At 44.7% G+C, this 26370-nt stretch overlaps 1 protein-coding gene across 3 annotated transcripts in view; it reads right to left on the bottom strand.

Moving 5' to 3' along the window:
- LOC120937510 (interferon-induced, double-stranded RNA-activated protein kinase-like) overlaps window positions 1–26370 on the bottom strand; it is a 349006-nt gene that overhangs the window by 99249 nt on the left and 223387 nt on the right. For all 3 annotated transcript variants that reach the window (XM_040350789.1, XM_040350790.1, XM_040350791.1), the window contains one exon: window positions 4054–4170. In XM_040350789.1, the coding sequence (XP_040206723.1) occupies window positions 4054–4170 (117 nt within the window). The remainder of the gene's footprint in view (window positions 1–4053; window positions 4171–26370) is intronic.

Here is a 26370-nt window from a genome sequence, read left to right as displayed (position 1 = left end):
CTACTGTTCGGGTCAGGACCCTTCAGTGCAGAGGGATTACTGGCGCCTCGCCTAGCTGCACTGTTCCATCGTTGGACACCGTAAGTTCCTCATTGCTCTGGGAATCTCTAGTGACACTGTAGGCTGATTTAATCTTACACTCTTTTTTAATACATTACATGTATGAGGTTTCTTGGTTTTAATGTGGTTATGGTGAATATCAATTAACCTTTGGTTCACCAACACCACCCAAAAGGAATATTTTTATTAACCCATTGCCTGCCATTAATGGTTTCAGCCAGTGCTACGTCCATCTAATGTTACCCACTGAGTGCTGACATTGTTTGTTTTTTTCTTGCTGCCATCCATAATCTCCAGTTATTGTTCAACTGCTTGGAGAACAGACATTCAACTCATTATTTTAATTCTATTTCTACATTTCTTCACATGGTCTACAGTTGAGCACTGTTGAAACTTTTGTTACTTGTCAATATCACTCCAGGCATTTGAATACTTCAAATTTTGACCTCAGCTGGGTTAGCCCCCCCAAATATTTTTTTGGGGAATAAAATGTATGCAGTTCGTTAGATCTTTGCTAGATCAGGTTAGATCAGGCATGTCCAAAGTCCGGCCCACTTGCCAATTGCTGCCCGTGGTCTGGTTTCATACAGTCCCACTGGTAATTTGGATGGATATATATATATATATATATATATATATATATATATATCTTTTGTGACTCAGAACAAATCACTGAGCACGGATTCCTTGAGGAGCCACAAAAGATAGTTACTGTATTTATTGTTCTTCGAAGGGGACGGGACAGGTGCCGTTAGATTACATACAGGAGAATCTCCCGTTTACTTGGTGGTCTCTGTAATAAGAAGTCCCCTCTCCTGGGCTGGCATTGGATGACTGTTTTATCATAGGGGGCAGGACATTGTATTAAAAAGGCCACCAAGTAAAATGTAATCTGTTGGCACTTGTCCTGCCCCCCCCTGATGCTGTAGCTGGGCATGGATCAGGATGCACTGATGGCAATGGTAAGGCAGCATTCATTGCCATGGTGAGGCTGCATTATGGGCTGCATTTACTGTTACTGTTTACTGTTATTTAAAATTTTCGTTTTTCCTGAAACGTCCTTCTTATAGTGATGGTGCGCTTTTTAAATACGGTATATCCAAGTAACACGACACAAGCTCATCCTTAGATTCATCATCATCCACAGCGGCAAGAGAATTCTTGTTAGGCAGTGTATTAGTTAATTTGCATTTCATTTTAATGGTTCAAAGAATGTGCAAAACGGTCGGCCCTCACACATGTTCCCTCACTCAAATCTGGCTCTCTTTGAAAAAAGTTTGGACGCCTCTGGGTTAGATCAGATGTTTGCATTAGATCTCACACAGAAAAAGCAATATTAATGGTTATTTGCTGAGGGGGGGGGGGGGGGGAGATCTAACCCGTCATCAGCCCCATCTTAACAGTCTGCCATTTTGGAAGCTTTTTGTTAGATCTGATCCCTTATCAATTTTTTGGCCAAAAACCTTTCAGGCTAATAGATATTTGTTAGATCCGATAAGATCGAGTGGTTTTAACGTTAGATCTTAAATAATTTCAGAGATATTCCACATAAAAATCTAACTATTAAGTGGTGGTACATAAGGACGGGCTGCCCCCACATGCAATTTTCTGGGCAAAAATTATCCAGGCTATTGGATATTCGTTAGATCCGTTAAGATCATGTAGTTTTAATGTTTGATTATCCATAATTACAGGGATATTTGGTAGTGATGCATGGATACCCATACTAGTATCTATATGCTCAAAAAACTGTTGATCTCAAGAAAGTAATCCCCCTCCTTACCCTCCCCCTTATTCTTAGGAATCTGCTATGTATAAGCCTGTACTATATATTGCTATTATAGTTGAAAACAAAGTATTCTGTATTAAGTTGAATTGCAACTTTACCTTGTTGGTGAACTGCAGTTTTGTATGGATTTTGTACCTATACAGTTGGTTATAAGATATGCTTGTGATGGGAGGGCCTGTGGAACCCAAAATCCCTTGGGGTGGTTGGGAAACCCTTGTTTCAGCTCCCCATGCACCTCCTATGTCTAAGTCACCCTGTGTCTCTAATAGGGGTACAGGATCACCCTGAACTCACTGTACAACCACACTGGAATGTTATATATATTGTCTCATTTTGTTGTGTACTCTTTGCTGGGTCATTTGTGGTGTGGCTGTAATCCACTCTTCTATTGTGTCCGTCTGTCTTGGATATTATGGGATGTGCAAGTGTTTTCTGCGAGGAGGGAAGGAGTGTGATTCCTCCAACAGCTCTCCCTGCTGATTGGACAGTCTACCCCGCCCGGAATGCAATGGGGGGGGGGGGGGTTGTCCCGAGAATTACCTGTGTTTTTAATAAACAGTTCATGTGGAGCAACCAAACGAGTATTGCCTTGTTTGTGGTTGTCAGCGGGTGGAATATCTGATATCTATATTATAAATCTATATTATTATATATCTATAAGAACATAATTCTGAAATACATGGTCATGTTGGTTGTTCATTGTCCTAGTTCAGTTAGCCGCAGGTTGACATACTGAAATTGCAGCAAAAGCTAGTTGCAGGGCTGGGGACCTTTTATTAGAAGCATATCAAATTTTCTATCTACAGAATCTTCGAGTGAAGGAACTTCAAGCGGTACAGTGAGATGTTTCCCTGGGGACAAAGATGGCAGGATCAACCACAGGGATAGCCTACTTATTTGCAAACTCTTTTGAATGGATACAGTTCAACAAAAATTTTGAGAGGAAGACTTTCTGGAGTCATCCAGTCATCCTATACTGCAGATTCTGTTAGTGAATAGGTAATAATTTGCAGGTCCCTTATAAATCCCTAGGGGCATGGTGAAATAAAGAATCAGGTTTAACAATTAAGGCTTTTGCAGACAGAAGCAATGATCTTTTCAAAGTTAACATGCATGAAGCTCCCTCCTTAATATAGTGAATCTGGGGAAGAAAATCCTCAGCAGCTTCCTCCAATACTGTCTCAACATCACCTTTTGCCTGACGAAGAGGTCCTGCGCGACCTCGAAACGTTGCTTTTTCTGGATCGCTAACATGCATTAAATCTTTGGACTTTTTTTAAATGATCCTTGGTGTGCTGGCGAATATGTGTATATGATTTGCTTTCCGGTTCCCAGCCGGTAATCGTTTCACCACCCTTTTACTTATTGGCCATTTCCTGGAAGGTGTGCAATTGGAATATTTTTGACTCAACATCACCTTCTTCCCCTTCTGTGTCCTCTAGGACCAATAATTCAGTATCCAACGCAGGTTGAGAAACTGGAATAGGAGAAAAGGTGTGCATTTTTGAGCTCTAGACAAAGATGGCTGTATTAAAGCTGTAATCTGTCAGATAAATTGTGACAGATGCAGAAAATTTGCTTTAACCAAATAGTCTGGTTGCTGTATGTGCCTAAAATAATGCTACAATCGGATGTGGAGATCGATGTTAGAGCCAGTTCTTGCTCTGATGCAAGGGACACATCCTCCTCTGAGGCTGAGTGTTGTGTGGGCGTTCGGCATTTTGCATTGGTTTCCTTTCGCCTGGTCTCCACCATAACCAAGTATAGGTTTTCTCCTGTGGGGTAAAGGACTGATTAAGAAAATCCCAGAATCCACGCTCACCAGTATATTAATTTGCATGTGGGGTACTTACAGAATAGGGTGTCTAGACTGTCTTGTAACGAATTCTTGTGGTGAAAAGGGCAAGAAGAAATGCCTGCGCACTTTATAAGGGCTCTAGGTGGAAGTGTCGGGAAAGTGTGTGACCAGTAGTGTGATGTCACACCTGGTCCTCCCCCTCATTTCAGTGGTTTGGGTTTTTGCACAAAATTTAAAACGTTTACACTCCGATGTCAATGCATTCCAAACATAGCCCCGTTTTTACAGTACCAATCAGAGATACAGGGTGACCGCATCTTACTTGTTAACAACGCTGTACTGTATGTCATGTTATTTAAGGAATACGATTTTGTCAAAGTATTAAGCATTAAATTAGTTACCGTACCCGTCTCCACTGCAGCTTTCATCAGAAAATAAATCTTCGCCACTCCAGGAATGGTAGTATCGAACAATATGTGGATGCTCTAAAACAGCTAAAGCTTTAACCTCGGAGACATCTTTTCTAAATATGAATATAGAAAGAGAAATTACAATTACTAAAAAGGTAAAAACCTTTTATACCTAAGAGACACTGTCACTTTGCCCATTTAGGGTAACAGTATGTGGTTGCCACAGTGCTCCCCTGTAGCTAAAAGCAACATATATTTTGCAGTGGTGGTCACAGAAGGAGTTGCAAAGGAGTGCTGGAGAGCAGAGTTTGAAAGTGGTTGGGAGCATGCTTGATACACACATGTACAGTTTTAGTCCATCATATAAAAGGTTTTAAAGTGGATGAAAACCCAATTCATGAAATCCGAGCTGGGCACATATCTGCAATGTTTTATTATCTCTCTTCAAAGAGCCAAGTCCCGTAGCTTTTTCCTGGCCCGTTCCTCTGTTATCAGCCTGATAACTCCTGACAAATTTTCTGACACAGATAAAAGCAGCCTGAAATTTGTGTTGGCGGGGTTGCTATAAATAGATTAGCAGGCAGCTGGCCCTGTTACAAAACACCTATGAGAGTCTCTGCCCATGTGGAGAGGGGGTGTGTGCCTTTCCTCCAATCAGCTGTTTTAGCTATCTTGGCTGTATGCCGACATCACACTCCCTGTTAAAATAGGAAGAGAACATTTCCTAACAGGATCTGAACTTTCTAAACAGTATATAAAGCTGGAAAGAGCAGATATGGATGTAAAAATGATATAAGGAGATTTGTTTCATCCCTGTGTATCATCTGAGGCTGTTCACTTCACTGGGTATATGGGAGGGTTTACATCCACTTTAAGACCGATGTTAATAACCAATATTTTTCTCATCGTGGTTGAGGTAGACCATAAAACTTGGGTTCCTAACAGGGCAAAAAAAAAAAAAAAGTAACCGAGCGCAAGTAAACAAAATTCCACAGTAATATAAAAATGTAAGGTCATATCTATTTCAGTAAGTTAAAGCTGAGGTTCTGCGGTCCATCTTTTTTTTTTGTGTACATTCAATGGGGTTTAGGATCACAACTTAGTACTCACTTGTTTGGTGATTAAAACCATCCCCTGACAGTTTTTACTTAAAAACTATAGTTATAAAAAGCGATCCTGGCATTTTCCATTTTGCTTGTAGTCATTGTGAAGCCCACAAGCATGGACTTCCTAGAAGCGGTGAATGCTCATCTCCCAGCATTTGCCGCTCTATCCCACGCATGAGCAGTCTTTACGGCGATCTGCGCCGTAAACTTCATGGTTGTCATCACAACGGGCGGAGTCATTGAAATTTAACGCCCCGTTGTGATGGCATTCACAACAATAGAAACATCAGCGACGGCTCAGAAGAATAACTTTTATAAAATACATTTGTTTATATACATTTATTTGAACAATCACATTAATATCTGTACATTTAACGTAATATTTTAAAATAAAGTTTAGTAAATCAAAAAATATTATAAGATGAACAAAATGAAAGAATAATAAGTGAACAAAAGTGCTAGGTATATTTTAGATTATAGCTAGATTATTTCTTAGAAATTTAGATAAAAAAAATATATAATGTACAGAAATATATGCACAGGAGACATATAATGCCTCTAATAGTACCGTATTAGAATCGCATCACTTACCATGTCCAGAAATGTAAAAAAGAAATTACCGTATTTGCCGGTGTATAAGGCGACCCCCTAATTTTAAAATGCTTCATATTTCTTCCTTCTGGAGCCATATTCCTTTTCCTTCTTGCTGGAGCCAATCACAGCGAGCGATGCATTCTATTAACGAATACAAAGCCTGCCTGGATTGGCAGAGGCTGTAACATCATCAGCCCACGCCTCTCTGACTCTCAAAGCCAATCCGAGCAGGCTACTGTATGTATCCTGCTCGGATTGGCAGAGATTGTTACTCCAATCCAAGCAGGCTCTGTATTTGAATACATCGCTGACCGGGATTGGCTAAGCGGTATATACTGTATGTAGCCGAAGCTACATACAGTATTACCGCACATCCAGCAGGCATCCGAGCAGCTGACCCGGCATATAAGACGACCCCTGCTTTTTGGCCAGTTTTCTTAAGTGTAAAAGGTAGTCTTATACGCCAGCAAATACAGTAAATGAAATTATTTTGCTCCAGTCCTTTCAATGGATTCCTTAGCCTCGTTGTCTGCAGGTGCCTAATGGCAATATTCACCTGCGTGCCCTTATTTAACACAGCGGAATTAGATCCGCCTTCGTCACGTGACCGGCTTGATGAGTCAAGTGAAGAGTGAAATCTCGAGAGATTTCGCTGGACGGCGTTCAGCATTGTTTCCTGGGAAGCATGACAATGTGCTCCCAGGAGACATTGCAGAAATCTCCCAGCAAACACTGCGGCGCCAGGGAAAATAACAGATATGCCTACTCCCGCGGGAGAAAAACTCGGAAGTCCACCTTTACACAGCTGTTTCACAATATTTAAAATCGGCACAAAAAAAAATTTAGGCATATGTATTATGGTGCAATGATCTGGATAACAAAATGTTGCTATTTTGGGTGAACCTCCGCTTTAATGCTAGTAGAATGAATTATGAACAGCTTTTCTTTTTGCTCAGTTAAACTCAAAACCCCCAAAAAATCTCAAGTAGGGGGTAAGCCAGGAAACGACATGAAGAAAAAAGTGAAGGCAGATATAAATTTAAAGTAGAACTATAGGACAAATTATTTTTTTGTTCATTTTGGATAGAGTAAGAGGGTTTTCAGGTGTTTTTTTTGCCATCTGTGTCCCAGTGCTGGGATTTGTCTCACTTCCTGTCCTATAGCCAAACAGGGAGTGAGAATCAATCTCTGCAAATTGAGGGATTTTCTTGGGGACCCCCAGGTCACCAGAACTAGTGTCATCGTTGGAAGATTTCCCCTCTATTACTTTTCTGGGGACAACCCAAAATTCAGGGTTTTCTTTTACTTTGACAATCAGTGATAAACAGTAAACAATACAAATGGGGGCACAGACAGCATTGAAAACTGGTAGGCGTTCTAATCCCTCTCCACTTGTGTTTTGCGTTTGATACAAAATATATTTATATTATATGAATGATTTCCATCAGACTTGTTTTGACCACTTCCGGACCGGCTCACACCGGTATACGTCGGCACATACAGTGAGGAAAATAAGTATGTGAACACCCTGCTATTTTGCAAGTTCTCCCACTTGGAAATCATGGAGGGGTCTGAAATTGTTATCGTAGGTGCATGTCCACTGTGAGAGACCTAATCAAAAAAAAAAAATCCAGAAATCACAATGTATGATTTTTTTAACTATTTATTTGTATGATACAGCTGCAAATAAGTATTTGAACACCTGAGAAAATCAATGTTAATATTTGGTACAGTAGCCTTTGTTTGCAATTACAGAGGTCAAACGTTTCTTGTAGTTTTTCACCAGGTTTGCACACACTGGAGGAGGGATTTTGGCCCACTCCTCCACACAGATCTTCTCTAGATCAGTCAGGTTTCTGGGCTGTCGCTGAGAAACACGGAGTTTGAGCTCCCTCCAAAGATTCTCTATTGGGTTTAGGTCTGGAGACTGGCTAGGCCACGCCAGAACCTTGATATGCTTCTTACAGAGCCACTCCTTGGTTATCCTGGCTGTGGGCTTCGGGTCATTGTCATGTTGGAAGACCCAGCCTCGACCCATCTTCAAAGCTCTAACTGAGGGAAGGAGGTTGTTGCCCAAAATCTCGCAATACATGGCCCCGGTCATCCTCTCCTTAATACAGTGCAGTCGCCCTGTCCCATGTGCAGAAAAACACCCCCAAAGCATGATGCTACCACCCCCATGCTTCACAGTAGGGATGGTGTTCTTGAGATGGTACTCATCATTCTTCTTCCTCCAAACACGGTTAGTGGAATTATGACCAAAAAGTTCTATTTTGGTCTCATCTGACCACATGACTTTCTCCCATGACTCCTCTGGATCATCCAAATGGTCATTGGCAAACTTAAGACGGGCCTTGACATGTGCTGGTTTAAGCAGGGGAACCTTCCGTGCCATGCATGATTTCAAACCATGATGTCTTAGTGTATTACCAACAGGAACCTTGGAAACGGTAGTCCCAGCTCTTTTCAGGTCATTGACCAGCTCCTCCCGTGTAGTCCTGGGCTGATTTCTCACCTTTCTTAGGATCATTGAGACCCCACGAGGTGAGATTTTGCATGGAGCACCAGTCCGAGGGAGATTGACAGTCATGTTTAGCTTCTTCCATTTTCTAATGATTGCTCCAACAGTGGACCTTTTTTCACCAAGCTGCTTGGCAATTTCCCAGTAGCCCTTTCCAGCCTTGTGGAGGTGTACAATTTTGTCTCTAGTGTCTTTGGACAGCTCTTTGGTCTTGGCCATGTTAGTAGTTGGATTCTTACTGATTGTATGGGGTGGACAGGTGTCTTTATGCAGCTAATGACCTCAAACAGGTGCATCTAATTTAGGATAATAAATGGAGTGGAGGTGGACATTTTAAAGGCAGACTAACAGGTCTTTGAGGGTCAGAATTCTAGATGATAGACAGGTGTTCAAATACTTATTTGCAGCTGTATCATACAAATAAATAGTTAAAAAATCATAAATTGTGATTTCTGGAATTTTTTTTTTTGATTATGTTTCTCACAGTGGACATGCACCTACAATGACAATTTCAGACCCCTCCATGATTTCCAAGTGGGAGAACTTGCAAAATAGCAGGGTGTTCAAATACTTATTTTCCTCACTGTAACCCCGGTATCCTCTTCTTCAGTGAGCGGTCCAGTTTCAGATAAAAGTGGTCGGCTCTCCGGTGCCCTCCGCCACAAACCGGAGAGGCCGACAGCGGCGGAGGCGTTTGGATCCTTCTCCCCGTTAGGTATGGAGATGAGTGAGTGGAAGATGGCCCCCACCTGTCTCCATATCATTGCCGGGTGGAAGTGAAGTCAAAATGTCAATTCCGCCCATAGCTCTTAAATCAACATATTTTTTATTTATTTTTTCAAAACGACAATTTTTTTTTAATTGCATTTTAGTGTAAATATGAGATCTGAGGTCTTTTTGACCCCAGATCTCATATTTAAGAGCTCCTGTCATGCATAAATAGAACCCGCATATGAAACTAACTGATTAACTTTCATAATATAAAAAAAAATGGGCTAACTTTACTGTTGACTTATTCTCTTAATGCAAAAAAGTGTATTTTTTCCAAAAAAGTGTGCTTGCAAGATGGCTGCGCAAATACGGTGTGACAAAGTACTGCAATACACATACATATATATCTATATCTATATATATATATATATGTAAAAAAATGTTTGGGGGTTCCAAGTAATTTTCTAGCAAAAAAATTATTTTAACTTGTGAACACCAAATCTCAGAAAGAGGCTCGGTCCTTAAGTGGTTAACAGACAAGTTTGTTTGAGGTAATACTTCTCAAACAAATGCCTTGGTAACAATTACACAGGCTGTCCTCAAAAAATGGGAACCTGGATATCATTGTTCCATTTCAGTTGACTGTTGATCAGTCTATGGTTGTGTAACCATGGAAAACAATAGCTTGGCTTTTCTGACATATATAACCTATAGCATGTATAATACCATAGTGTTATCTAGAGGGCATATTGGCGAATGCTTCTCCCATTAAGCTCTGTTTTCCAAAGAGGGCCACCCCCATTTAAGCTCATTTGCTAGGAAGAAGGTAGCATTTTGCTTGTTACGGTCATATCAGTCAGTCTTGTATTGTATTTGCACATTGTCCATTTTGTACAGTAAAAGCATATTTATAAAATGCGGAGGTCTGAGCTTCCTTGCTTATACCGCAAAGTAACCTTGCTAGATAGACTGAAGCAAAACACCACTCCACATCCAAAACAAAAAGTTTTGCCTTTAGTTACACTTTAAAGTTACGTGAACATTGCGGTCGTTAGTTTCAGACAGAGTAGGGAAAGGTTTATACACGTTGTCTAGTAAAAAAAAAAAGTCTCAAATAGGATCATTGAAACTCCTACTTTATGTCTTGTGTTGTGTGTTCCTATTCACATACAGTTGTGCTCAAAAGTTTGCATACCCTGGCAGAAATTGTGAAATGTTGGCATTAATATTTAAGGATAGCAATCACATGAAGCCATTTATCACATCGTTTTTTTGGATCCTTTTAAATCATAACAGAAATCAAATGTTACACAGAGTAAATTGATACCGAACATGTCACGATTTACAAATGTGCCCGCTCGTAGAATGGCGACAAACTTTTACCCTTTTACCCTCTCCATAGGTGACGTTTAAAAAAATTCTACAGGTTGCATGTTTTGCGTTACAGAGCATATCTAGGGATAGAATTATTGCTCTCGCTTTTCCGAACGTGGTGATACCTCACATGTGACCGTTTTCATATGTGGGGGCTGGTCACGTATGCGTTTGCTTCTGCATGCGAGCTATCAAAAAAAAAAAAAGGACAGGGCCTCTTAAATAAGACCTCAGATCTCCTATTTACACAAAAATGCAATAAAATAAAAAAAAAAATTTGAAAAAAATAAAAAATGTCCCTTTAAGACCTATAGGCAGAAGTGACGTTTCGATGCCGCTTCCGCCCTGCTATGCTTCACCTCACGCGTCTCGATACCCAGCCATCAGAAGGAACGCGTTTTCCCAGCTAAGACGGCTTATACTACCGAGAGAAAACAAGCAATTTTCTTTACTGCATCCCGTGGCCACAGGAAAGAAAATCAAACCCTCTATGGCTGACTTAAAAAGAGTAACTCCATGAGTTACGAAGACTTTTTTTTTTTTGAAAAAAACTTTATTGAAGTATTTGCAAACAAGAAATACAAACATTGAAAAAGGAGAGTACCGTGGCACAACACCAGGTCTCTCCACGACCAACATGGTCACAACATAAGCAATCTACCTAACATTGGTATCTGACTGCTAACATACCACCCAACCCCAAACCACCCCCCTCCCCCCATTAACCCCCAAACTCAGTTCACCACCCCCCCCCCCCCCCCCCCCCCCCCGGGCAACAGTACCAGGAAAAAGAGAACCAGGTACACAATTCAGTTGACCAAAATAAGCATTGGTAAGCACAGAAACAACCAACATAATAATGAACCAGAAACCCCAGCGGACAGCGCACACCCAACCAGGGGAATGACTATATAAGGATTAATGAGGTCCCCCCCCCCCACTACATCAGAGCTATGCCCACCCGTCCCTCACTCAGAGCTAGCAATCCACAAATCAAATCCCACCAGTCAGCCGATCCCTCTAACCCGCGGTAACATCAGAATCATACTTTATCAAACTTTTTCTCACACTCCCTGGAGAGGTACGTCGCTTTGTAGAAGGGCATCATGGAATTCACAAGCCCCTTCCAGAAAGCTATACTTGGGGAAGCAGGTGACCTCCACTTGAGCAGAATGGCCTTCCTCCTATAAAAAAAGTAAAACATTCAACAATGTTCTGAGGGCCCTGAAGGGGACCACCTCCTCCACCAGGCCCAAGAGACACACCTGTACTGACAAGGGAACAGGCACCTACAAAATGTCCCCCAGACAAGAAATCACCCCCTCCCAAAATACCTTTATCTGCGGGCATTCCCAAAAGATGTGTTTCGCATCAGCCGGCGAAAAGGAGCACCTCCAGCATTCCGAGGTAACCAACGGATATAAAACAGAGAGCCTCGCAGGGGTAAAATAGACTGTGTAAAAATTTTAAGTGTATCAGCCTATCTCTAGCTGAAACCAAATGCTTAAAGGGGTGATCCCACATGTTATCCCAATCTTCACCGTCTATACCAGGGACCCCCCTCTCCCTGCATTTAGTTAATGTCGCCGGACTCTTCTTAAATAATTCCTTGTAGGTGACAGACAGAGTTTTAGGAAGGTCCTCCACTATGAGCAGGTCCTCAAGAGCCAACATTATGGACTCAATCGCCCTTTCCCGGAACAAGTTACTAAGACTTAAGAAGATAAGATTCCCCTCTGGGTGATTTATGTACATTGCAAGGATTTTAACCACTTGCCATCCGGCCGCCGACTATTTACGGCCACAAGGTGGTTCTAATATACCGGGAGGCCGTCAATATACGGCCTCGGGGCACATGCGTGCCCGCCGCGTCACACAGGTGCTGATGCGTGTGCCAGGCACCCGCGATCGGCAGTCACAGAGCCAGGGACGTGGATCTCTGTGTGTAAACACAGAGATCCACGTCCTGTTAGGTAGAGACCAATGGTGTCCGTCCATTGTACATAGGGACAACCATCGGTCACCTTCCCCCACAGTAAGAATCACCTAGCAGGGAACATATTTAACCCCTTGTTCGCCCCTAGCGTTAACCCCTTTCCTGCCAGTCACATTTATACAGTAATCAGTGCATTTTATAGCATTGTTCGCTGTAAAAATGTGAATGGTCCCAAAAATGTGTCAAAAGTGTCTGCTGTGTCCTCCGTAATATCCCAGTCCTGACAAAAATCGCAGATTGCCGCCATTACTAGTAAAAGAATAATAAAAACATTTTTAACCAAAAATATGTAGAAGAATACGCATCGGACTAAACAGATTTTTTTTTTTTTTAAATGGGATATTTATTATAGCAAAAAAATGTGTTTTTTTCAAAATTGACGCTCTATTTTTGTTTATTGCGCAAAAAACAAAAACAGCACAGGTGATCAAATACCACCAAAAGAAAGCTCTATTTGTGGGGGGAAAAAAATGACATCAATTGTGTTTGGGAGCCACGTCGCACGACCACGCAATTGTCATTCAAAGCGTGACGGTGCCGAAAGCTTAAATTTCGCTTGGGCAGGAAGAGGGTATATGTGCCCAGTAAGCAAGTGGTTAAACACACTTGTTGCATTTACCTTTTGTTAGTCTGAAGACATAGCTGTCTGTGCTCATGTACAGAGTGAATTTTTATTGCAGGGCATTGCCAATAAACTGGATTTTTTTGTTACCGGCCGTAAAATCCCATTCTCTTTAATTGCGGACTCCCCTCTCTTCAGAATCTTGACCGTTGGGATGTCCTGAAGCAGTGCCTAAATGAGGGGTGGGCAAACCAAAAAGCAACTGTAGCAACCAGACAAACATGCCAACCACCCAAACAGCCCCTAAAGAAGCCAACGAGGAACCATACGCAGCAAACTGCATTTTCAAATGTTTGTTTTGACTGCAAAGTTTTGCAAACAAACCATTGGAGAAGTCTGTAAAAGTGTGCACAGACCACTAGGTAGTCACCTCGCAACCCTGAGACACAGGTGCCAGAAGCCAAAAACACAGAAGACACTAAGTGCCCCAGAGGATCACACCTTAAAAGGGTAAGGGTGTAGCCTGCCCCTTAATAGTGCCTGCCTAAAAAGGTGTCTGCCAGATCCAATGGGGCAGAGGAGGCCTCCAGGCTGTCCTTGAGCAGGAAAAAGAGAATGCGACCTCAGCAGGAGATTGCTGTGGACAGGCACAAATAAAACACTTGGACCACATCCAAGAAGTTCATGTAACCCCTTTAGGATGTGACAGCTGTGAATACAAGGAAGGCAGGACAAAGTCTTCAGTTAGATGGAAATCCGAAACCAAATCTGCAGAAAAGAAGGGGCACCAATGAAGTGCCATCCTATCCATCAGTAGATTCTTACAGACTTACAGAAGACCACCAGCGCAGACACCCGCCCCGCAGAAGCACTAATTTCAAGTCCCATGGTAGCAACAGGGAACTTACGGGGCGTGTGAGACCCTTTGAAGAAAAAAAAGTGTGAAGCAGGAGGAGAGCAACAAAGGAATGCAGAAACAAGACCGTGAGGGCAGAAAACTGGACAAAACAAAAAAATCAGCACTCAAGCAACCGAGCAGGGGTGTGCAAGGACACCCAGGGCTCTGAACCATGCACTAGAAGCCTTTCAGGTACGATAATATATCCTTCAAGAGAAATTCGCAAGCCACCAACATTGTAGGGAACAACAAAATCCGGCTTGGAATGGAAAAGCCATGCCCACAAAGACAGACACAGTAACACAGGTTGGAAGATCAAACCCTGGAAACCGCCAGGAGGTGACTGTGACCAGCTGCACCTCAAAAAGGTGTCCCTCATACCAGTCTGGAGCCACCAAAATGACTGTGATCCCTTTGGCCTCTATCCTGTGATCCTGTGCAGCAGGCTAGGCAGCAGCTTGAGGGCGTAAACAAGACAAAACTGGTTAGACAACACCAACAGTGCATCTGCCGGGGGTTCCGCACATGCTACAGGCTACAAGTGCAGCACCTTACTGGCAAGGACTCCTGAAGAATCTTGTCTGGGGTTCCCAGCGGTGGCATAGCTGACAAAATCAGGCCCTGGGGCAGGGAACACTCCCCCTAATCCAGTGTCTGCTGACTGGGGTAATCTGCCTGCCAATTCTCAACGCCAGTAAGGTGCACAGCTGAGAAAGCCAGAACATGCCGGCACAAAGCAGAAAGCCTCCAGCGCAGCTGCCACACTTCTTGTGCAACCCTGTTGGTTGACATAGACCATTGCAACGGCATCATCCAATAAGACTAACCAGAAGCCCCAGGTGAAGGTTCATCCAGTGTTTCAGAAAGAACTTAAACACTTACATTGATGAGCAAGCAAGCCTCCTCCGAAATTCAATGGCCTCAGGTAGATTTCAAACTCAGGACTCCTCCCAACATTGACAGGCTGGCACCAGCCATGATGGCAATCTAAAAGGAGGGGAAGAAGGGACTGCCTGGTCTAAAGGGCAGGGGACAGGAAACCTCATGGGAGGGAGGTTCCAGGTGAAGCCAGTCATCCAGGGAGATTGTAGATCCACCTGGACAGGATGTGCTCCAGCAGAATTCTGGCACGGAACTGTGCATATGAGACAGCCTAAAAAAAAAAAAAAAAAAAAGACACCATAAAGACCCAGAGCCTACATGCAAGACCTCACAGAAGAGCTCTAGTGAGAGACAAGAACTGTTATACCACCGTCCAAAGCTTCCAAAGTTTGTCCACCAGGAGAAACACCTTGACCTGCTACAAAATGAGAATCAGGCCCATAGACTCCCATCTCCTGGGCCGGGCAGACTTCTTGAGGTTCGGGACCAATACAAAGACCGTCTGGGAGCACACTGTGATCCCCACACTGTTCGTCTGCGTAACCAGGTCGTTTACTAGCAGGACATCCAAATAACCAGTCATGACAAACCCACATTGTGTCAGCAACACTAGGACTGGAGCCAGAACCATGGAGAACACCCGATGATTCAAAGCAAGCCAAAGGTAAGCACCACAAAATGGATAATATGCATCTACAACCACAAGCGTAGAAACCACTCACACATTGTATGTCCCTCGCACATGGAAAAAAGCAGGCATGCATCCTTGATGTCTAGGGATGCTAGGGAAAAAAAACAGATGAAGGGATTGCACCTGGAAGCTCCGGACCAGCACAAGGCACCGTACGGCCTACAGGTCCAGGGTCAGAGGAGTCCTGTCACTTTTGGGACTGTGAACAGACTTGAGTAAAAACCTCAGAACTGTTGCATCCCAGGTACATGGACAAGTAACCCCTGGAGTGCACTGCACAGGGCCGAAGGGCAATAGTGGGAGATGAAATGTGGAGGGAAAAAATAGTTCTAGTGAAAAAGGGAGGTCCACAGACCTGAGACCAGCAAGACAACCCTCTACCCAGGAAACATATAGGGCAATATACACGCCAAGTTGGACTTATTTGCAGGCCTGGTATACTTATGGATCCAGGAGCCATGATGGGCTTGGAGTCCTAGTCAGAGGAACCAGAGGCATAAAAAAAAAAAAAAAAAAAAACAGTCTCCAGTGTGCAAAGAAAGAAGGCCTGGAATTTCCAAAGCAATTTCTACCCCATCTTGATCCGTGCAGTTCATGAAGAAGTCATCCAAGATAGTACCAAGAAGAAATTCCCCTGGAAGGCGCATTTCAAAGTTTGGGCAGCGGCGCAGAATTTGATCTGAAGCACCAATGCAGGGATGGAGAGCTTGGAAGGAGAGGAGCAGCATCGAAGGATGCATCACACGAAAACCCCCCATATACATCAGGCCCGCAATCGGAGTGGGTGGGAGGTAAAGGCACTCAGCATCGCCCACTGGGGAAAGCCGCCGCTCACACTGGCCTGCGGTTAGGGCGACTGCCCACAACCAAAATGGTGGCGCTGCTGTCTGATCCTGGAGGCCACAAAAGTCATGGCCTAAAGTAGTTTGGAGTCCAGCAGTGTGGTGCGCATGCCCATGGAAAGGCCCCAAAACACCCACAAGTTCCCAGGCACGGCAAAACAGCCTTGATCCATAAAACAGCCCAGGAAAGTGGGGAAAAAAGAATGTAACGTGAACGGATACAGGTGTGTGTGAGGTGAACAGTACAAGAACACATGCAGTCTAACAACTTGGGGGTGTAAGGGGAACACCAATTCACCCCAGAAGGTATAGGAGGAGAGAAATAGACCTGGAGGGAAAGAGGAGAACCTCGAAGGGATCGACCCACGCACGTTTGTGGGAGAGGCATCTACCGATCCACTGAGGTTGCAGGTAACATTCCTGAGACAGATCTTCCCTGCTACTGAAATGGGGGCTGTTGGCCAGGGCAACACTGACACGGACTCTAGTGTCCGGTCAAAAGTGTCCCCACAAGACCTTTAACTGACTGGTCGCCGCAATGCAGGATGGGGTATGTTGTGGCCGACCTAGCGTGTAGCTAATGGTCTGCACAAGCTTGCTGGCCAGACTGGGGTGACCACTGGATCTATATGCAGTCCATAGCCCAGTCCAGCTGTTCACTGAAGATCTCTGCAGAAAAAAAAAAACAAAAAAAAAAAAACAGGAAAAAGCAGGAACAAAAAAAGACTGTGGAACCAAAAGGTCCCAGCAAGTTAGGTAGGTCACTACGCCTGAACCCTAGTCGGAAAGACTAGATTGCTTATAACAGAGAGGGGGTATTATGCCAGCTAGGACTGCCTATAGGCGGTGCAGAGTTTTTTTTCTGTCGTATTCTACAGGTGGCGATATAACCCAATGGTCAAGATTCTGAAGAGAGCTGTGTCTGTCAATATACAAAAGAGAAATCAAATTTTGTATCTTAGTGCAAACTTATGGGAAAATTAGGGAGCCAATCACTCAAGCAAGAAATCACATTTTTAGGGGGATGATCTGTACACCATATGTGTACAGAACGCCTCCAGGTAGCAATAATGCATTTCATTTTACAAAAAATTACAGTGCTGCAGATTGAAAAGTAAAGGTCGTTTTTATTAACATTCAATTACATCATGATTTGAGTCGCAGCTGTATAATATATACTGTGTGTGTATAATATATATATTCATACACACACACACACACACACACAATATCTCACAAAACTGAGTACACCCCTCACATTTTTGTAAATATTTTATGCTGAAGAAATTACACTTTGCTACAATGTAGTGAGTGTACAGCTTGTATAACAGTGTAAATTTGCTGTCCCCTCAAAATAACTCAACACAGCCATTAATGTCTAAACTGCTGGCGACAAAAGTGAGTACACCCCTAAGTAAAAATGTCCAAAATTGGGCCCAAAGTGTCAATATATTGTGTGGCCACCATTATTTTCCAGCACTGCCTTAACCCTCTTGGGCATGGAGTTCACCAGAGCTTCACAGGTTGCCACTGGAGTCCTCTTTCACTCCTCCATGATGACATCACGGAGCTGGTGGAGGTAAGCGACCTTGTGCTCCTCCACCTTCAGTATGAGGATGCCCCATAGATGCTCAATAGGGTTTAGGTCTGTAGACATGCTCGGCCAATCCATCACCTTTACCCTCAGCTTCTTTAGCAAGGCAGCAGTCATCTTGGAGGTGTTTGGGGTCTTTATGTTGGAATACTGCCCTGCAGCCTAGTCTCTGAGGGGAGGGGGATCATGCTCTGCTTCAGGATGTCACAGTACATGTTGGCATTCATGGTTCCCTCAATGAACTGTAGCTCCCCAGTAATGGCAGCACTTATGCAGCCCCAGACCATGACACTCCCACCACCATGCTTGACTGTAGGCAAGACACTTGTCTTTGTACTCCTTACCTGGTTGCCGCCACACACGCTTGACACCATCTGAACCAAATACGTTTATCTTGGTCCCATCACACCACAGGACATGGTTACAGTAATCCATGTCCTTAGTCTGCTTGTCTTCAACAAACTATTTGCAGGCTTTCTTGTGCATCATCTTCCTTCTGGGACAAAAGCCATGCAGACCAATTTGATGCAGTGTTTGGTGTATGGTCTGAGCACTGACAGGCTGCCCCCACCCCTTCAACCTCTGCAGCAATGCTGGCAGCACTCAGACATCCATTTCCCAAAGACAACCTTCGGATATGACGCCGAGTACATGCACTCAATTTCTTTGGACGACCATGGCGTGGCCTGTTCTGAGTGGAACCTGTCCTGTTAAACCACTGTATGGTCTTGGCCACCGTGCTGCAGCTCAGTTTCAGGGTCTTTGAAAACTTCTTATAGCCTATGTCATCTTCATGTAGAGCAACAATTATTATTTTTTCAGAGAGTTCTTTGTCATGAGGTGCCATGTTGAACTTCCAGTGACCAGTATGACAGAGAGATGACACCAAATTTAACACACCTGCTCCCCAATTCACACCTGAGACTTTGTAACACTAAAGAGTCACATAACCCTGGGGGAGGAAAAATGTATAATTGGGCCCGATTTGTACATTTTCACTTAGGGGTGTACTCACTTTTGTTGCCAGCAGTTTAGACATTGAGTCACTTTTGTGAGATAGTGTATATATATTTTAGATATCTATCTATCTATCTATCTTAGATAAATATATATATATATCGATATCGATATCGATATATATACTGTATATATACATAATAATTTTGTATTTGCTCATTGTAGCTACCCTTTAAGTGGAAATAGACTGAGAAAAGGCATCATACAATGCACCACCCAAGCCTTAAGACAGGGGATCGGTAACCTACGGCCTGCCGACGCTAAATGCCTGGCATGTCAGTGCACATGATGAATTCACATGCACCCGGCCCGTGAACATTTTAACCCTGGTCGGCTTTCTTTGGATAACAACTGGTGCGGCCAAGAAGCCGCTCGGCTGTTATCCCAAGCAGCTGAAAGACATCCCACCAGGAGGCCTGAGCGACCAGCCGGTACTTCCGCCGGCTGGCCGGAGACCCGAATGAAGCCAGTATCGGCATCGATCAGGTCTCGGATCTAGCAACCCAGAAGCGATGTCATGACACCACTTCCGGTTTACAGAAGATTTAAAGGCGCCAAATTGGAAAAAAAATACAGTATTCAAAACAGCCAAACTTGGCGTTTTGAATGCTTTTAAAGGGAGATTTAAACCATCAGTTTTTCACATTAATGTATTCTTTATGTGTAATAATTCTGAATGAACAAAATGGTAGCGCTATGTTAAAAAAATTTTTTTTTAACAATCCTAGATAAAATGTGTAAATAAATTTTTATATATATATATATATATATATATATATATATATATATATATATATATATATATATATATATATATATATATATATATATTTGTGTAAGGGGTTATCTCGGTAGCGGGGGTGTGTGACCCCCTGGATGGGGTCACTGAACGATACAGAGAAACAGATGAAGACGGTTGAAAACAAAGAATTTGGTTTATTCTTCCATCTTGCTGGAAACAAGTGCAAGCATCCAAACAGCATAAACAAAATAAAACATAAAATAAACCCTGGCCACTTGGGGCGTCTACCTTTACCACACAGGAACCTATCTATGGAGTCTGGCACAGCCTACTGCTGAGCAGACACTGCTGGTCATACAGCAGAAAAACAAATAGTCTTTTTGATTTTTATCACACAGAAAAATCAACAGCACCTCACCTCTTCAGAAGTATTTCTGTTCACTGCTCTCCTTCACTCAAAGCCTCAGGATGCAACAATCAGTAGTAATCCTCTGGATTACTTATAGAGGCCTTAATTGTCTCATTCTGAACAGCTGAAGTTTTTCAACGCCCTTAAACCTTCCTGGCTACTTCTGCAGCCGACACCTAATAATAATTGGTGTATTGTCTAAACAAGCAGAAATGTATCTCCCGTCTGTGACAACACCCACAGATTTACCTGACTTCCTGTCACATACCCCCCCCCTCTTGTTTCAACCCTAGGGTTGGGACACAGATTGCCAGGCAGGCATGCACTCGGGACAACCCATCTACATTCCCCATTTTAGCACCGGGGCGATGCGTTGCCACAAAACTAAATTCCTGGGGGGCCAGGAACCACCTAATTATTCTCCTATTGGTCTCTTTGTTTTGTGCCATCCACTTCAATGGGGCATGATCCGTCACCAGTTCAAACTGTCTACCCACGAGGTAGTACCAGAGAGAATCTAAAGCCCATTTCACCGCCAATCAATGGTGGCATAATTCTACTCATGGGCCTTCAACTTTCGGGTGAGGTACATAACAAGGTGTTCCTCCCCCTTAATAATCTGGGACAGTACAGCTCCTAACCCCACATTTGACGCATCTGTCTGAACCACAAAGTCCCGTGAAAAATCAGGCGAATTTAAAACTGGCCGACTACATAAAGCCTGAAAAGCTGTTTCTGCTTCGGGAGTCCATTTGGTCATGACAGGCTCCTTCCCTTTGGTTAAATTGGTCAGGGGAGTAGCCTGTGAGGCAAAATGGGGGATAAAGCGGCGATAATACCCTGCGATCCCCAAAAATGCACAAACCTTTTTCTTGTTGGTGGGACGTGGCCAATCCTGAATAGCCTCAACTTTGTTTATTTGGGGCTTGACTAGACCTCTTCCAATGGTATACCCCAGATACTTCGCCTCTTCTAGCCCAAGGGTACATTTTTTTGGATTGGCTGTAAACCCGGCTTTCCAGATGGAATCCAACACAGCCTGAACTTTTGGCAAGTGCGATTCCCAATCCTCACTGTGGATGACAACGTCATCGAGGTATGCAGCAGCATAGGCTCGATGAGGCCGAAGGGTCTTATCCATGGTGCGTTGAAATGTGGCGGGAGCATTCTGTAACCCAAAAGGCATCCTCCGATATTGGAAAGATCCGTCTGGAGTTACAAATGCTGTTTTTTTCCCTGGCCGACTCAGAGGAATTTGCCAATAACCCTTGGTCAGGTCTAACGTCGTCATGTACCGGGCAGTGTCTAGGCGATCAATTAGTTCATCTATGCGGGGCATAGGATAGGTGTCAAACTTAGTGATTTTATTCAGGCGGCAAAAGTCATTACAAAACCGCCAATTTCCATCTGGTTTGGGCACGAAGACAATGGGACCAATCACTATTTGACTCCATCACCCCCAGCTCAAGCATTTTTTTACTTCCTGGCGAATTGCCTCTCGCCGGGCTTCTGGAATTCTATAAGGCTTCAACTTGACCTTATCCCCTGGTGTGGTGATAATGTCCTGTTCAACTGCAGAGACCCAACCTGGCAGGTCTGAAAACTTCTCCTTATTACAGAGCACAAATTCTTTAACCTCCTGTTGCTGAGTTTTGCATAGAGTCTCCGCTATCCCAACTTCAGGGACAGCCAGGTTAAATGGAGCAGAACATTTATCCTTCCATGGTTTCAGCAAGTTCACGTGATAGAGCTGCTCAGGTTTTCGTCTTCCCGGTTGGCTAATTTTATAATTCACCACCCCCATTTTCAACAACACTTCATAGGGACCCTGCCATTTGGCTAGGAATTTACTTTCGACTGTGGGGACCAACACCAACACCCTATCACCAGGTGCAAAGGAACGGACCTGGGCCCCATGATTGTAATCCCTTTGTTGAGCCAATTGGGCTTGGGCTAAATGTTCTTTTACAATCAGCATCACTTGGGCAATTCTATCTTGCATTTGGGCCACATGTTCAATCACACTTCGATGAGGGGAACTCTCACTCTCCCATGTTTCCCTGGCAATGTCCAGTAGGCCCCGGGGGTGCCTCCCATACAGTAGCTCAAACGGAGAGAACCCTGTGGACGATTGGGGAACCTCTCTTATGGCAAACATCAGATAAGGGAGCAGATAATCCCAAATCTTTCCGTCTTTATCCACCATCTTCCTCAACATTTGTTTTAAGGTTTTATTAAACCTTTCCACTAACCAGTCTGTTTGAGGGTGATATACTGATGTACGTAATTGGGTCACTTTCAGGAGTTTACAAAGTTCTTTGGTCACCCTAGACATAAACGGGGTGCCCTGGTCAGTTAGGACTTCCTTAGGAGGACTCACACGGCTGAAAACCTGAAATAACTCTTTGGCAATGGTTTTAGCAGAGGTGTTTCGGAGAGGAATCGCTTCTGGGTAACGGGTGGCATAGTCCATTATTACCAAGATATGCTGGTGCCCTCTAGTGGACTTCAGTAAGGAGCAACCAAGTCCATGGCGATCCTCTCAAAAGGGACCTCGATAATGGGCAGGGGTACCAACGGACTGCGGAAATGTGGCATGGGTGCAGTAATCTGACACACTGGACAGGACAATTCCACTTCCTTAGTGATCCCAGGCCAATAAAACCTCTGGGTGATCCTCTCCCGGGTTTTTTCTGCTCCCAAATGTCCCCCAAGAATGTGCCCATGGGCGAGTTCCAAAACCATCTTGTGGTACGGTTTAGGCACTACCAGTTGCTCAATGGTGTTCTCTATCCTCTGTGACACTCGATATAACAGGTCCCTTTCAATAATGAAGTAAAGGAGGGCAACCCTCTCGTCAGGGTTAACCAACTCCCCATCTATCTTCACTACATTCTCCCGGGCTCTTAGCAATGTGGGGTCCCTCAATTGCTCAGTGACAAAATTTTCTCTGTGCACCTCGAGGTCATCAAACCCCATCGGCTGCTGTTCCTCTTCTGAGGTAGCAGGCTCCTCCCTAGGGACTGGAGTAGATGTTTCAGGCTCAGAAGAACCACCTACTGGGGAATCTGGGCAATCCCAGAGTTCTGGGAAATCCCTTCCCACAATGGCGTCATGTGGCAGTTTGGGAACTAAACCCACCTGGTGACACAAGTTACCGAGGGAGGTTTCAAAGGAAACCGTAGTCACCGGATATTCTCGAGTGTCCCCATGTACACAAACTACAGCCATTTTCCTAGGATGTAAGGTTTTTCCCACCACTAGATCACTTTTCACTAAGGTGACCAGGCTGGGGGCCGTGGCCAAGAGCGGCATGTGAGCGGACGTGTCTCACAGAGCTCCCTGCCAACATCCTGAAACGATCCTTCTCCCGGCCGACCTATACCCCAGAACCAGCGCCGGAACATACCACACGGTACCTGACCACCCCGGGCACGCTCCCGAGCCCCAGCCGACCACGGATCCATCATGATGACCTGTAAACAGTTGAAGGGGGACGAGATGCTGGACATCCAAAATGGCGCCGCCGCGCCACAGCGAGCTTGAGGGGACAAGAAGGACTCTGGTAAGCAGCCGCCCAAGACTCCCAAAGCACAGGGGAGGGAAGTCCCTAAGGACATGTTATATTATGCACAGAAGCTGAATAGCTGATGAGGAGCTGGATGCTACACCAGGCATTTTCCAAACACTGCAGACGGGGAATCCTCCATGCAGGCCTCGCATCAGGCCTCGGCCCAGCTCCCCCCAGAGTTGCCTGAGGAGGAAGGGGGGAGGACGTTGAACAACCCACGCTGGCTGAGATCCTTAAGGCAGTTAATAAGTGCACTGCCTCAGTACAAACGCTACAGGTACACTTTGGGGGCTTGAAGGAGGTGGGATTGATCCGTCATGATATCCAGAAAATCAGGGAGCGCACCACAGCAGTGGAGGACAGAATGGCTCCTATGATTAGGGAACTACAAGTGGCAGCCAGGATGGCCTCTGCCAATGAACTAAGGAATGAAGACATCGAGAACCGCCTGAGAATTAACATTCGTATAGTGGGTCTGCCAGAAAAAACGGAGGGCAGGGACCCCACTGGCTGCAGGAGGTATTCGGCAAAGATGCTTTTACGCCATTTTACTCGGTTGAGAGAGTGCACAGGGTTCCACCTAGACCCTTGCCTCCGGGCAGCCCTCCCCGTACTATGCTGGCTAAACTCCTAAATTACAAGGATAAAGAAATAATCCTGCGTCTTGCCAGAGAAAAGCGCAATGTACAATTTAATGGGGCCAGAGTTTCTTTTTACCCTGATTTCTCAGCGGAAGTACAGAGGCGCAGAGCTAAATTTGGGGAGGTGAAGAAAAGGCTTTACCGCTTGCGCGCCAATTATGCCATGTTATATCCTGCTAAACTCAAAATTATCGCTGGAGGTAGAGCTCAGTTCTTTGAGTCGGCGGCAGAGGCATCTGGGTGGCTGGATGCCAACGAACACCTAGTGAGACAAGTGGATGGTCCAGCGGCGGACTCGGATTGAGCTCCAAGTGGAGTTCCGAGATGTCTACAGGGGAGAAGAAGGTTTGCTCTCTTCAATTTCCCTGTTTCTCTCCCCCTTGAGGGTGGTTCTTTTTTCTGTTGCTCTCAGGAGCCATGTTTATTCATATACAAGGTCATACGACCGGGAGAACAATATTTCTGTTCGCACAGGTTTTGAGCATGTGTACTTTTCATGCGACCAGACACACAGTTGGAGTACCCAGAGAGGTACGTGGCCTGGACAGTTGAATGCCTGTTGCATCAGAGGCCTATGTGGGTTCCTGTTTACACCCAGAAGTTTTTCATGTTTGAGTTTTTTTTTTCGTTTTTTTCTCTCCTGCATTCCGGAGACTCTCTGACCAGAGGTAACCAGGCAACGACGACGTATATTCCTCACTTTGCGACTGAGACCCTGCTGATTGGCCCTGATTTTTGTGCTGGGGGCTACCTGTCCCACTCACCTTTTCTTTTTTTTCTTTTGCTCCTTTTTACACCCGGCTATGCTGACTGGGCTAGATTCACATAGACTAGCGGATCTTTAGATCCGCGTAATCTATGTGATTTACGATCCGCCGGTGCACTTTTGCGAGGCTAGTGCAGTATTCACAAAGCACTTACCTCCAAACTTGCACCGGCGGATCGTAACTCCCCCGGCGGAATTCAAATTCCGCAGCTAGGGGGAGTGTACAATTTAAATCAGGCGCGTTCCCGCGCCGATTTAACTGCGCATTCTCCAAATGATGTCGCTAGGACGTCATTGTTTTCGGCGGCAACGTAAATTCCGGCCATCCGTATTCCCGACCGACTTGCGCAAACGACGTAAAAATTTGAAACTTGGCGCGGGAACGACGGCAATACTTAACATTAGCTACCCCTCATATAGCAGGGGTAACTATCCGCCGGAAAAAGCCAAACACAAACGACGTAAAAAAAAGCGACGGTCGGGCGTTTCTGAATCGGCGTATCTCCTCATTTGCATATTCGTCGCAAGTAAAACACGAAACGCCACCTAGCGGACAGCGGAAGATTGCAGCCTAAGATCCGACGGTGTAAGTCACTTACACCAGTCGGATCTAAGGGAGATCTATGCGTAACTGATTCTTATGAATCAGTCGCATAGATCCGACCGTCGGATCTCAGAGATACGACGGCGTATCAGGAGATACACCGTCGTATCTCTTTGTGAATCTGGCCCCGTCTATACAATTTTTATTGAGCCATATGCGATATTTGCATTAGCTTGCAGGACTGATGGGATGGGAAGGCGGATATGTGCTGGGAAACTGGGGCTATGTATTACAATGTGATGTCTACTTGTATTGGTATGGCGGATATGGGGGTCCACCACAGGCTGAGTTTGGCAGGTGGGTACTCTTGTCCACCCTATTGCAGTGTAGCTTTTACTTTCCAAATGTTCCATGATGGCGTGTACTGCATTGGTTTAGTGGAATATCCGGGGCTTGAGTGACCCACTCAAGCGCACCATGGTATCCACTGCACTTAGAAAGCACCTGCCGGCGGTGTGTGTTCTCCAGGAGACCCACTTGACCCCGGAGACCGTATCATGGGTGGGTGTTGCCTGGGCAGGCTGGACGTATCACTCCACCACACGTCTTACTCCCGGGGGGTGAGTGTCCTGATTCATCGAGCTTTGGATTTCCAAATGCTTGACTCCAGGGTCGGATCAGGAGGGCAGGTTTGTGTTTCTGCTATGTAGATTGCACCAATTGACCCTAATACTAGCGGCGGTGGACGTCCCGCCCCCATTCAATCCAACAATACTGCGCACTCTCCTGACATTCCAGCTCAGTCACCTGGGTGTACCACTAGTCCTGGTGGGGGATCTTAATGGGATAATT

The sequence above is a fragment of the Rana temporaria genome, chromosome 4 (genome assembly GCF_905171775.1).
Source record: "Rana temporaria chromosome 4, aRanTem1.1, whole genome shotgun sequence".
Classification (NCBI taxonomy): Eukaryota; Metazoa; Chordata; class Amphibia; order Anura; family Ranidae; genus Rana; species Rana temporaria.
This window is presented reverse-complemented; position numbering and strand designations above follow the sequence as displayed.